The sequence below is a fragment of the Haplochromis burtoni genome, unplaced genomic scaffold (genome assembly GCF_018398535.1).
Source record: "Haplochromis burtoni strain Fernald_Lab_line unplaced genomic scaffold, NCSU_Asbu1 Contig_23, whole genome shotgun sequence".
Taxonomy (NCBI): domain Eukaryota; kingdom Metazoa; phylum Chordata; class Actinopteri; order Cichliformes; family Cichlidae; genus Haplochromis; species Haplochromis burtoni.
This window is the reverse complement of record NW_024582384.1, coordinates 1036540-1049042: the sequence shown is the minus strand read 5'-3', so window position 1 is coordinate 1049042 and position 12503 is coordinate 1036540. Positions and strand designations below refer to the sequence as shown.

Below are 12503 nucleotides of genomic sequence, written 5' to 3'. Positions count from 1 at the left end.
ATGAATAAAAACATGCATCAAAACTCTGCATTAAAAAAAGTGTAAAACAATAAACTAGTAAAACCACAGCCTCAACGTGCACTCCACAGCTATCCTAAAAAGTTGATTCTGTTCAAGAACAGGCGAAAAAAGGCTAGCTAAAACAAATACATGTCCTCAACTCACAGGTATAAGTAGCTGAGTGGTGCATTTTTCAAAAAATTATTACACACCTGTGAAACTGAAATTTTAGGGCAGCTGAGCTGAATGTGAATTAGAAAAAAGTTTGAAATTTTGGCAGGCGAGAGACAAACAATAACTCCTGGGGAGGAAAAGTGCAGTGAAGCAATCCAATGAGGTTTGACTCTTTGCTGTCAGCCAATCTTTGGGTAATCTGATGTTGAAAGACCAATATGACCAAACTCTGCCCTTCTCCTTGATGCCTGCATCATCAGGTGTCAGATGGCAGCAATAAGGCTAATGGGATGATTTGGCACATTGTCAAATGCAGATGTGTATGCCAGTGAGGCAGAGATACAACAGCAATGCAAAGGAACTTATGCATGAAACAGGGTGTCATTATTATTTATTTCTTAAGTTTATTTCTCTTATTTCTATTTATAATTTATTGTATAACTCCCTGATATATGGAAAATGATGCTAACCCGCAGATGATTTAACTTTTAATTTAGATTCAATAGTTCCTCCCGTTCTCCATCATTAAAGCACCACAGAAATAGCATTTTTTTCTGGGCAAATGATGTGAGGAAATGTATTATTATTTATTATTTGGGGTATTAAATATGTATATATTTATTTGGTTTTGACTTGCATCATGAATAATGTCCAAAAACTAGAAACGTTCTCATTTACTTCAATTTGTAAATTACATCAGAGTGATTTTAATTTTTCAACTGATTTGATTATTTTTAAATAACTATATATGCTGTTTATGGTGTTTGATTCGTCTGTAAATAAAGAAGAAACTGTAAAAATATATATATTTTTTCTAGACACCAGCCAGAGCCAGTACTTTTTTTTCCTGACTGAGACAGGCTAGCAATAGCCTTTTCACAAGCAGCATATTTCCTAAAACGTGCTGCTCTTACCTTTGTTAGAGTTCATTATAAGTTGCACTGAGTAAAATAAATCAATGCTGTCTGAGTATTACATAGAGTTAGAAGTTGCTTTTACCCTGTGAATGTGAATTAGACACACTCGATGCAACAATAAACAAAGAGAAGTAATTGTAAAGTTGTGTGTGTGTGTGTGTGTCTGTGTGTAGGGGTGTGTGTGGATGTGTACATGCGTGTCTGTGGTCCTGTCTGTATGAGTGTGACTGCAGGTAAAAGCGAGACACCCCCGGCCCGTAAAGCGATCCTGACACCATGAATAATACAGGGTGCCGTGGCAGAGAGGATAAGTTGTCTGTGCAAGGCTCCTTTTTCACAGGGCTTTCTCCTGTGGGTCATGTGAGTGCTGAAGTGACACTAATTTTTCATGAGTGATGTGTGTGGATGCATGGTGTGTTTGTGTGTGTGTGAGTGTGTGTGTCTGCAGGCTGTGTGGCCAGGTAGGAGACGTCCAGGCAGTCATCCCTCCATCTGTGTGTCCTCAGTGGCTGCTCCGACCCCACGATCCCAGAGCATCTCTGCAGCCAAGGGTCAAATGAATTGTCTTACACCATTAGAAACTCTACGCAGCTCTTACGAAACTAAGGGTCAGGGAAGTGAATGAATAAAAGATGCCGTCCAAACAGAAAAAATCCACAGCTTCAGGAGAAACTGAAGAGGTTGATGACGAAGTGGAGGAAACTGAGCCAAAGTTAAAGGAGAGGAGCAACGGTTTGACCCGAGGGGACACCACTAAAAGGGGGAAGAGTCAGAAGAAACACAAGAGCTCCGAGAGCACTGAGAATCAGGAGCTTTCAGAGAACGTGAAAGCTAAAAAAGAGGGGGAAAAGGGACGAGAGAAAAAGAAGAAAAAGAAAGCAGATGAGGACGAGGATGCTGAGGCTGTGATTGAAGGCAAAGATGATGAGGGTGAGCAGAACAACAATGATCCCTCAACCAATACCAAAAAGAAGAAATCACAGAAACTCAAAGAAGAAGTGACCGAGGGAGTGAAGGAGGAAAAGAAGAAAAAGCACAAGAAATCTTCTGCAGAGAACCCAGAGGGGGACGCGGAGATGGGTTCCAAAGATAAAAAGTCCAAAGATGGCAAGAAAAAGAAAAAGTCTCACAATGACGATGATGAGGAGCCTTTAATTGAGGAGCAGGAAGAGGAGGAGGAAACAAAGAAAAAGAAGAAAAAGAAGGCAAAAAAGGGATCAGCAGACAGCGATGAAGATAAAAAGAAGAAGGGGAAAAAGTCCAAAAGCAAACAGGTGGACTACTCTGAAATCTACCAGAATGAACTGCTGAACTACCACACAGACTCATCCGATGGATATGAAGATGAATACTTCAAAAAGAAAGGTAAGAGCATCTGATTGCAGAGCAGATGGAGAAACCTCACATGTTGCTTTTAAAATAAAAAATCTGAGTCAATATGTTGGAGTGTATCAGCTGCTCAAACCTTGACTCCAGTTCTGTCAGCACTGAGCTGGAGCGCTCCGGGGAATCCCTCTGTTATTGTTCTGGGTGAAAGCTCAGTTATGTTCTACATGAATGACGCCAAACAGTGGCTCGGGGGCAGACAGGTGCTGGGTGCCATCCCAGTCCCAGGGGCTGGGAGCACAGCCGGGGCCAGAATCAGGCCTGCGAGTCAAAGGAGCTTTCTTAAAGCAGATCAGAGGCCCTCAGAAAGATGTTAATCAACTCTGCAGGACTATTTTGTGTGTTTTTTGTTAATAATGTTAATAGCATAAGATTTTCTTGTCATGTAACATATTTTAAGCATCCTCTGATTAGACTAGACTTATTTTTTTACACTGATTTCAGATATGGAATTCAATTTAAGCTTGCAAGTCAGGTTTTTGACATGCAAATCATTGACTTTTTGACAGAATGTTGGAATTGTTTCCTACTTAAATTGTTTTGATTGTTTATTCTGAAAAAAAAAAAACAACACCATAATATCATAGCATAGTCGCCTCAAGCTGATTTATATTGTAAGGTAGAAACGCTACAATAATACAGAGAAAACCCCAACAATCAGTTTACCGCCTATGAGCAAGTGTTTGGTGACAGTGGAAAGGAAAAACTCCGTCTTAACAGGAAGAAACCTCCAGGAGAACCAGGCTCAGGGAGGGGTGGCCATCTGCTGTTACCAGTTGGGGACAAGATGATGATAAAGAAATTTCTGTCAGTTTAGCTAAAAACAAAAACCAGGCGGGTAGCGTGCCTCAGGGTAAAGTGGTCCAGGGTTCAAATTCATAATCTGGCTGGAGCTTTTCTGTGTGAAGTTTGCATGTTCTTCCAATGTTTGCATGGGTACTCCAGCTTCCTTCTGCTGTCCAAAGATATGCAGTTAGTAGGATTAGGTTAAAAATGCCTTTTCACGAGTACTGCTGATGAAATAACCCAATATAAAACATGCTTACTAGAATATTTATCGCAGTTTATCAGTCGTCATGAATATCCTAACACAATGTTCTTTGTGTGCATCCAGTGAGAGAAATTAATTAGATGGCGTCATAGTTCAAAAGGTCAAGCTCAAAAGCCCCTTTATTCCTTCTTGTCCTTCTTGTGAACTTTTTACAGTGGAAGCTATTTGCAGAATGAAGAATTGAGCAGACTCCTAAATGGTAAATGGACTGGCTCTTATATAATGCTTTTTTACTGTGCTTCAGTGCTCCAGACACAAACACACAAACACACATACACATGCACAAGCACTTTTTTCCATATATATCTTGCTGGATATATATTCAAACAACCTTGGGAAAGGCACAGATTTAGTACTTTGGCCCCAAAAGAAGTTTTGCTTTGTTTCAGTTTTTGTTTTTTTGTTTTTTTTACATTTCTGAACGTGTTTGCAAGAGCTTACAAGACATGCAACACTGCAACATCATAATTTGTCTATTACATTCAATTACATTATTTATGTGTTTCCACATAAACACCTCCATAAAACTGACTTTATATAGTTAATGATTTACTTGAAGCTCTTGATTATCTTGCAGATTATAAAAGGAACATTAAGTATTTGTAGCTGTGATACACCTCTACAGTGAGAACATCTTTGTTACCTAACTGACCCACTCAGGTTTCTGACACTCCAAGGAGATTATCATGGTTCAGTTTTACCAGGCCACTGTCTATCTGATTTTATCAGGTGTCTCTCTTTCTCCTTAAGCTGGTTTTAATAGCTCGCCTCACTGTTAATTAGGTATCAGATTGACTTTGATCAAATTGCTCCTTTATCAGATCTGTACATTTCCTCTCTCCATCTTCTAGAAGGTTTAAGATATTCTCTTGCTGTCTAGCCTTCTTATGCATTTATCCTCAGTATTTAGTTTTATTTCATATGACACCTCAGACTGGCTTTTTTAACATTTACCTAGAACAGTGGACACCCTGCAGCATATATGTCAGATTCACTTTAGTCTAGTTTTGTAGTCCTATATACTAAAAATGAAGGGAACGCTCGATAACACAAAGCCACTTAATTTCAGGGATATCAGTCCAACCAGTTAGAAAGCACTAACCATTGTGAATTTATTTTATCTGCTTTGGTGCAAAGGAAAGGGACAGTAGGTACCCTGCAGAGGCAGCAGGACATTCTCGAAACAGCTCCTTATCCACCAACTCCAGCTGTAGCTCAGGAGATAGGACAGGTCATCTCATTTTATCCCTGGATGCCTCAGTAGGGGCAACGTAATAATCATCCGTAAGAGTGTGAATGTTAGATACAAAGCATAACAAAGCGCTTGGGTGAATTAGGCCTGTCATATAAACATGTAGAAAAGAGTTAAGAACCAGTCACTTTACTATCTCATATGTATGTAGTCTGAGTACCTAAACGCAGACATTTTTGCATTTTGCTGGTCTGGAGCATGTAGGTGTGTTGTGTGCTAACATAATGCTATCATTCCAGACTCTGCAGGCCACGGTTTAAATGTAAATGTTAAATTTCATGACAGCTCAAGTACAAAAAGACTGAACATGTATGGCTTGTTTGGAAGGTTTGCCAGGAGAAAGATTCTTCCGTCTAACCAACACGGCAGCACAGCTTAGGTTTGCAGCGTTGCATCTGAACGAACCAAAGAACTTCTGTAACAATGTCCTTTGGAGACCAAAGTGGTCATAATTAATCGCACCATTTATGGCAAAAACCAAACACAGCATATAAGCACAAACACCTCAAACCAACTGTGAAGCATGGTGGTGGAGGGGTGATCATTTGGGCTCGTTCTGCAGCTGTAGGACCTTGGCACCATGCAGTCTTTGAGTCAACCGTGAACCCCTCTGTTTATCAAAGTATTCTACAGTCAAATATTAGGCCATCTATTGGACAGCTAAAGCTTTGCCCAACAGACTGACTGAAAAAGAAACTAATTAAGGTATTACAATGGCTCAGTTAAAGTCCAGACATCAACCTGATTGAGATGCTGGACCATAAGAAAGCTGAGCATAAACAAATGTCCACAAACATCAATGGAGTGAAGCAACTGTGTAACGAAAAGTGTGATAAAATTCCTCCACAGCTAGGAGGGAGATGGATAAAGCCAAATAGAAAATGAAGACTTCACCTGCTAATGGTGGTTCTACGAGGTATTAAATCATGGGGGGTATACTTTCACAAGACTCTCTTATATATAAACTTCTCCAAATCTATTGCATTTAATGAGCCACTCATTTACAAAATAGATGATAAGGCTAGGAACTTTTTCAAAATGTTACCCACATATTAGAAAGGGTTAGTGGTGCTTCTCATTCCCACACTATGTATGGCATACTTTATACTGGTTGTTTCATCCCTGGGTCATAGACTTTCATCTCAAAGACCAATACTTTCAAATGAAATCAAAACAGAAGAAATCCATTTGATACTTTAACGTTGCTGGACCAAAGTGTTACCATTTTATAGTCTGTAACAGAATGAACATCCTTTTGAAATCTTCTCTAAAACAGCAGATTTTTGTTTAGATTGTTACTCTAAAGCTCCAAAACACTAAAACTTTTTTCATGGATTAAACCAAAGTATTACTTTTAGGAAAATAGTTATTTTGATCTGCTAATGAATATGAATGTAAAACAGAGGGAACTTAAATGCTGCCACCACTTATCCCGTACCGTACTTCATAATAACCCACAAATTGAAAGGGTGTTTCTTGAGTAGAAGTCGAGCGATCAGCAGTCATTAGGATTTATTTTCTGCACGCCTTGATTTTTTTCTTAGTTTGATTCGTCCTCTCTTCTCCTCCATGCAAACGATGTGAATGTCACCACCTCAGGTAGATTTTACAGACGGGTGAAATGTGAGAGAGGATTGGCTGGTGTATAATGCCAGACATGGATTCGTTGCAGTTTCGCCTCATTGAATTCCCTGGCAACTGTGCATGGAAGGAAACATAATGCTCCATAATGTTTATAGATTATTGGACACTGAGGATGTGACTTTGTGTTCGTCCTTTGGTTCAAGTGATTATTCATTAAGTTTTTGTATTAGATATAATGTAATTTGTGACTGTATTTCAGATTGTATTTTCCCTTTTATTCTCTTCTCCCTTCTCCTCTCTCTTCCAGTGTACGAGGTAGTTACTGTCACTGGTGATGTTAAAGGAGCTGGGACAGACGCAAATGTATTTGTTACCCTTTTTGGAGACTTTGGCGTCACGCCCAAGGTCCACCTGGCAAGCAAGTGAGTTTAAAAGGGCTTTTGGTGGTGTTCTTGAATTCGTTTGATGAATATGCTTTTTTTCGTTTGTTTAAATCAGATCTAAGTGACTTACTCTGTTTCACCATCATATGATGTTTAATACGTCCTTCTTCAGTTTGTTATGCCAGTTTAGCACCTTTTCAATGTCAGTTGTTGACTTTTTAATCTTTTCTATTCTTCTCCATTCCTTCAGCACAGAAAAGAGGTATTTTTTATTTAATCAAACTGTAAAATGATGCTTATGATCCTGTCCTTGTGTTGGCTTGTATTGTCAATATAACACTGTATGTGAGAGAATTCCTGTTTAACATCAAAACCTGATGTCCAAAGAACCAGTGATGCAAGATAAAATGAGTTTGCACACCAGCCATTAAAAAAGATATTAACCAGTAAATTCTTTGACGTCAGACAACAGAGCAGAGGTTTGTTGGTAAATGGGAATGTCTCTTATATACAGTGCATTAAGTGTTGGACACAGGATATCTGGAGTAAGGAGGAACTATGTGACATGGCTGGTCTTCATTTCCATTTAGAGATAAATGAAAGAAGACCACGATGTCATTTCTGGGGACGATCAAATGACTCTCAGGGGATCTTAGCAGCAGGCTTCCTTTATCTCTGCACACATTGATTGACAGATAGGGTTACCTGTGAAGCGTAACAGATATACCATGTTACTGTCAGCCACTCTGGACCATGTCACCCACACCTTGTGGTGGTCTCACCCATCCACTTCAGACAGCGCCCACATCCTTTGCATTTACTGTCTATCTGTTGTGTGACTGTAGTGTTGCTCAGCCGATGAGCCAAACACACACACACACACGCACACACACGCACACACACACGCACACACACGCACACACACACAGATGTTCAGGAGCCCCTTTTGGTGACATATTAAACAAACTGCATTGCAAGGAGTTTCACCTTACTCCAATATAAGTTAGGTCCTGCCTGTATTGTGTTATCGTCACTGGAAACTTTAACAGCATGATACAGGTAAGGGAGGGTTGCTATGTCTCCGAGAATATTTGCCCCACTGATCAGTGAGGCAGATTAAAAATGCAACTCTTTGGAAATTCAGTGTAATTATAAAACACGTTCAAATTGCATGAATTCCAAAGTTTGCTGTGAGTTTTCTCCACCCCTCCACCGGATAATCAGTTTCTCCCCTTCATTCTCTTGCAGGTGATTTGACATTGAGAATGAGGGCATGTATTCATGTGTGTTGTACAGTATTTCAATCTTGGCAGTTTGTTGCAGTATGATGACACTGTGCACCTTATTTTGTGAGCCTTGGCATTGTCTGTCCACTGAATGTTGCAGGAAGATGAGAACAGATGGAGATATGGGTCAGACACAAAGGCAGGTATTCTCTGTTAATGGAAAAGAGGGTGTCTGATTCACGGTGTTGGGCGGAGGGGGGTCTGGTGTGCTCATGGGCCTGGTTCGACTCTGGGAGGGGGTAAATGTACTTGAGGAGGAAGCAGGAGAGGTGAAGGTTTCAGATTATACCACTGCCACGAGACAACCAGGGTACCCTAAATCTGCGTCATTAAGGGGGATACGATTTACTGTTCCAGAGTTTAGGTCACGTGTCTCTGGGTCTCTAGACTGGGACATTCAGAGCATTGTACTGATATTATTCACATTTTGACATTTTCCAGAAGCCGGACTGCATTTGAGAAGAATAAGACGGATGTTTTCCGAATCAAAACACACAACGTGGGGCCTCTAAAGAAACTGAGGTAGTGTATCGCTAATAGTCGACTGTGATAACTCGTATAAAAACTCACATGTATGCACGCTTTAAATACCCCATTACTGTGTCTGGATTAAATACCCAGAATGCACAACTACAGGTCACTGACAACATCACAATTTCTGCTTCATAGTTGAGCATTCCTCACACAGCATAACAGCAGCTTACTAAGAGGATCCCACAGGAACATTTCTCGCTGTGCGGCGGGCCATCAAAGGATTTCATCCAGTGACAGAAGGTTAAGCCCCATCTGCTGTGTGAAGTTTGTCTCCTCTAGAGAGAAAGACACAGAGTTACATCGCAGCCACAAGACATGACCTCTGAAAACAGGCCCCAAGATTTAAACATGCTGAATTGTCAGGATTTGCTAAAAGAATAATGTTGCATTCTGATTTAAAACTTTGTTTCTTTTTCTAGCATGCCAGACACAGTTTTCTTACCTGTTATGGAGACGATCCTCAGTCAAGGTCCACCTTTTTGCTTTTTTTTTTCAATGTCAAGGCAAATCAGCTTAAGACATTTTAAGAAGAACTTCAAATTCTAAGGGCTACTCAAATTGCATGTGAATAATTCAACATTTGCTGTAGAAAAAAGCAATACAGTTCAAAACTCTGGAAAAAGCTAAAATGGTAAGGAGATTATGTGCGGGGATTATTTGGCCAAACTAGAACTTAATAAAGCTTCTCCTGTTGTAGACATTGCCAGGGCAGTGTGAATCCTTACTGTAATGAAAGTGCTGTCATATATATTGAAGTGGGCTGAGGTGGGGACCCAAATGCAAATACACAGGGAGGCAAAGATCAACACAAGTAAGCTGTTTATTCGGCCAATAAAGATCTACAGATAAAAACAAAACAAAACAAAACAAAGACAAGCCCAAACTACAAAGATAATAAGTCCAGGAAACATGCTGGATGTAGACCAGCAGGCAATAGGACAACACAACAAGGAACACAAGCAAACTGAGGCTTTAAATACACAGAAGAGATAATCGGGGAGATGGGAACCATAAGGGTAATAAGACACAGCTGAAACTAATCAAGCATCCCGAGACAAAGGAAGTCACTAACTAATGCCGCATTCCAGGTTAAGTCAGACGTCGACATTTCCAAGTTCCCAGTTATAGTTTCAATTTGAGACACCCCTTCAACTCAGATTTCCTACTTGGAAAGTCTGAGCAGCTCCACCAATCTTGAGTTAGCAAACCGAACATAAACAGCAGTAAAAGTGTAAAACTTTTAACCTGTCCTGTCATTGTTGTTTGTGACTCACTATATAAGCCACACACAGAGCACTGACCAGATGCTGAGATGGTTAGTTCTTAAAAGTTACCAATGTTGTTCAATAACAGCAGAGCTCTAAACCTCCTGTGGCAATAACATCAGCACACAAATTGTGCACCAGGAGCTTCACACCATGTGTTTCTATGGATAAGCAGCTCCCGTTGTTGTAATGTGTAGGTGGCTTGGTATTTTTATCTACATAGTGTAGATTTCTAGATTTGACATGGGAGTGCATTATTCATTTTGTTATTCTACCCCATCGTATTCATTTTCAGTGTCTGATAGTGTGAGCTGCAATACTTAAACACAACAACCATTGTTGTATAGTATTAAACACTGAAGACATTCAAACAGACATTTAAAATAAAAAACAAATGAGATGTGAGGGTCTCATCTGATATTACCTCCAGGCTGCATTCGTGTCTCTCTCTGAATCTGCTGATTTCCTCAGGATCGAGCACGACAACACAGGGATGAGTGCCAGCTGGTTCTTGGATAGAGTGGTGGTGACTGACATGAACCGACCCCATCTGCGCTTTTATTTTGCCTGCAACAACTGGCTGAGTCGGGAGGAGGGCGACAACCTGTTTGTCAGGGACCTGCTGGGCAGCATGAACCCCATGGACGTCCCGAAATGTAGGTCAATCCGGGACAAACCTGTAATAATAAGCAGACCAAAATGTTCACAGAGGTTAAAACAAAATAACAGTCCTAAATACCTTCTCCACATGTCAGAGAAACCCCGGGGATTAGAAATGGTTGACTCTTGTAATAAGATGTCTAATGTAATGCCTCTAGAAAGCACTCTGGTCTCTACCACTCAAAGTGGACAATCATTTTAAATATTTATTTTTCTAAATGAGAACTACGTCTGATGTTTTTTATGTGTTAGAGCCATGTGTCTGGCCAGTTGCACACAACCAGTGCTCGATAGCTTAGTGTTTTAGATAGAGTTTCAGGCTGTCATTGAACTCCACTAGAGTGTAATCCTCAGGTACAGCCCATGTGTCCTCTGTGGCAATGTGATCTAGCATTTAAGCGACTGTAGCCAATCAAGCAAAGCACTGTGAACCTGAGGCTCACGTAAAGACACAAGGGTGCTGTGCGGTGAGGGAGTGGTCACAGCAATATAACTGTAATGAACAGACACGCACTGTTATGAATATTTAAAATGGAAGCCATCTGAGTGTCGAAGAGACTGCTATGTGCTACTTACATACCCTTCAGATTGCTTGACTTGTTTTATGTCCCATGTTCTGCAGTGAATAAATATATAGTGAGCGTGTTTACTGCTGATATGAAGGGAAGTGGAACCGATGCTGATGTCTTCCTGAATATTTTTGGAGAGAACGGTGACACAGGTAGGGTGGGAACAAAGGTTTTTTTTAATATGGTTGACAAAAAAATGTAAAGCCGTACAAAGTAATAAAATTCGAAAGTTAATACTGTAAATGTACAGTTACACAAACAGAAGTAACTGTGTGAAATCTTCATAGTTATTAAGCTAAAGCCGGAAAGTGTTCATCATTTGGTACATTAAACCATGATCACTGGTAAGATTTGCAATGACATACGTGGTTATTGTGTGTGTGTGTGTTTGCTATAAACTGTGTGTTTATTATCAAAGGGGAGAGAAGACTGGACAGTGACAAAGACAACTTTGAACGTGGGTCAGAGGACAAGTTTACAATAGAGGCCCCAAACCTCGGGAGGCTGAAGAAAATCACTATAGGTCACAACAACAGAGGCTCTTCAGCTGGATGGTTTCTGGATAAGGCATGTAAACCAGCACACGCAATCTGCTCAGATGTGTACAGATATATATATAAAATGCTGATGATAGTGTGTAATGTTCCTGTGTAGGTGGTAATAGATGACATGGGTAACAAAGAATTGTACGAATTCCCGGTGTATAACTGGTTTGCCTTGGATGAAGGTGATGGCAAAATACAGAGAGATGTGTTGGTTGGAGCCACGCAGCCAATGGGTGAGAAAAAAACTGTTGGAACCAATTTTTCGAGGGTAACTGAAATTGCAAATAGTTCAAATTGATGCAAAATTACTGTGGATAATATTAAAATATAAATGGACTTTTTGGACCAATATATAAAGCTCAAAGTCTGTGGAGACAGCTGGCTAAAAGGCCAGTTTTTCAAATTCGTAACATCTTTAAAATTGAAGAATTTTTAACAGCCCTGTTAAAACTGCAAATGCTGACAATGTTGCGTCAAGTATTTCTATTCCCATGTAGAGGTTTTTTAGGTCAAATATTGAAATTCTACGAAAATTAATTCACATTGGAGAGCATGTAAACAGTCATGGCAAAAATTCAATTCAATTCAATTTTATTTACACAGTTCCACATCACAACGACAGTCGCCTCAAGGCGCTTTATATCGTAAGGTAGACCCTACAATAATACATACAGAGAAAAACCCAACAATCATATGACCCCCTATGAGAAAGCACTTTGGCAACAGTGGGAAGGAAAAACTCTTTTAACAGGAAGCAACCCTCAGCAGAACCAGATACAGAGGGGCGGCCATCTGCTGCGACCAGTTGGGGTGAGAGAAGGAAAACAGGATAAAAGACATGCTGTGGAAAAGAGCAGAAAAAGACAGTAGACACTATGTCCATTTTTTACATATCAG

General features: G+C 40.1%; 1 protein-coding gene across 1 annotated transcript in view; it reads left to right on the top strand.

Moving 5' to 3' along the window:
- The first annotated feature begins 41 nt into the window (after window positions 1-41).
- The window catches only part of loxhd1a (lipoxygenase homology PLAT domains 1a), a 38111-nt gene continuing 25649 nt past the window's right edge, over window positions 42-12503 (top strand). Inside the window, exons 1-7 of the mRNA XM_014332098.2 lie at window positions 42-2456; window positions 6672-6786; window positions 8475-8555; window positions 10304-10488; window positions 11115-11213; window positions 11480-11628; window positions 11716-11839. Coding sequence (XP_014187584.1) covers window positions 1724-2456; window positions 6672-6786; window positions 8475-8555; window positions 10304-10488; window positions 11115-11213; window positions 11480-11628; window positions 11716-11839 — 1486 coding nt within the window. The 5' untranslated portion in view covers window positions 42-1723. The remainder of the gene's footprint in view (window positions 2457-6671; window positions 6787-8474; window positions 8556-10303; window positions 10489-11114; window positions 11214-11479; window positions 11629-11715; window positions 11840-12503) is intronic.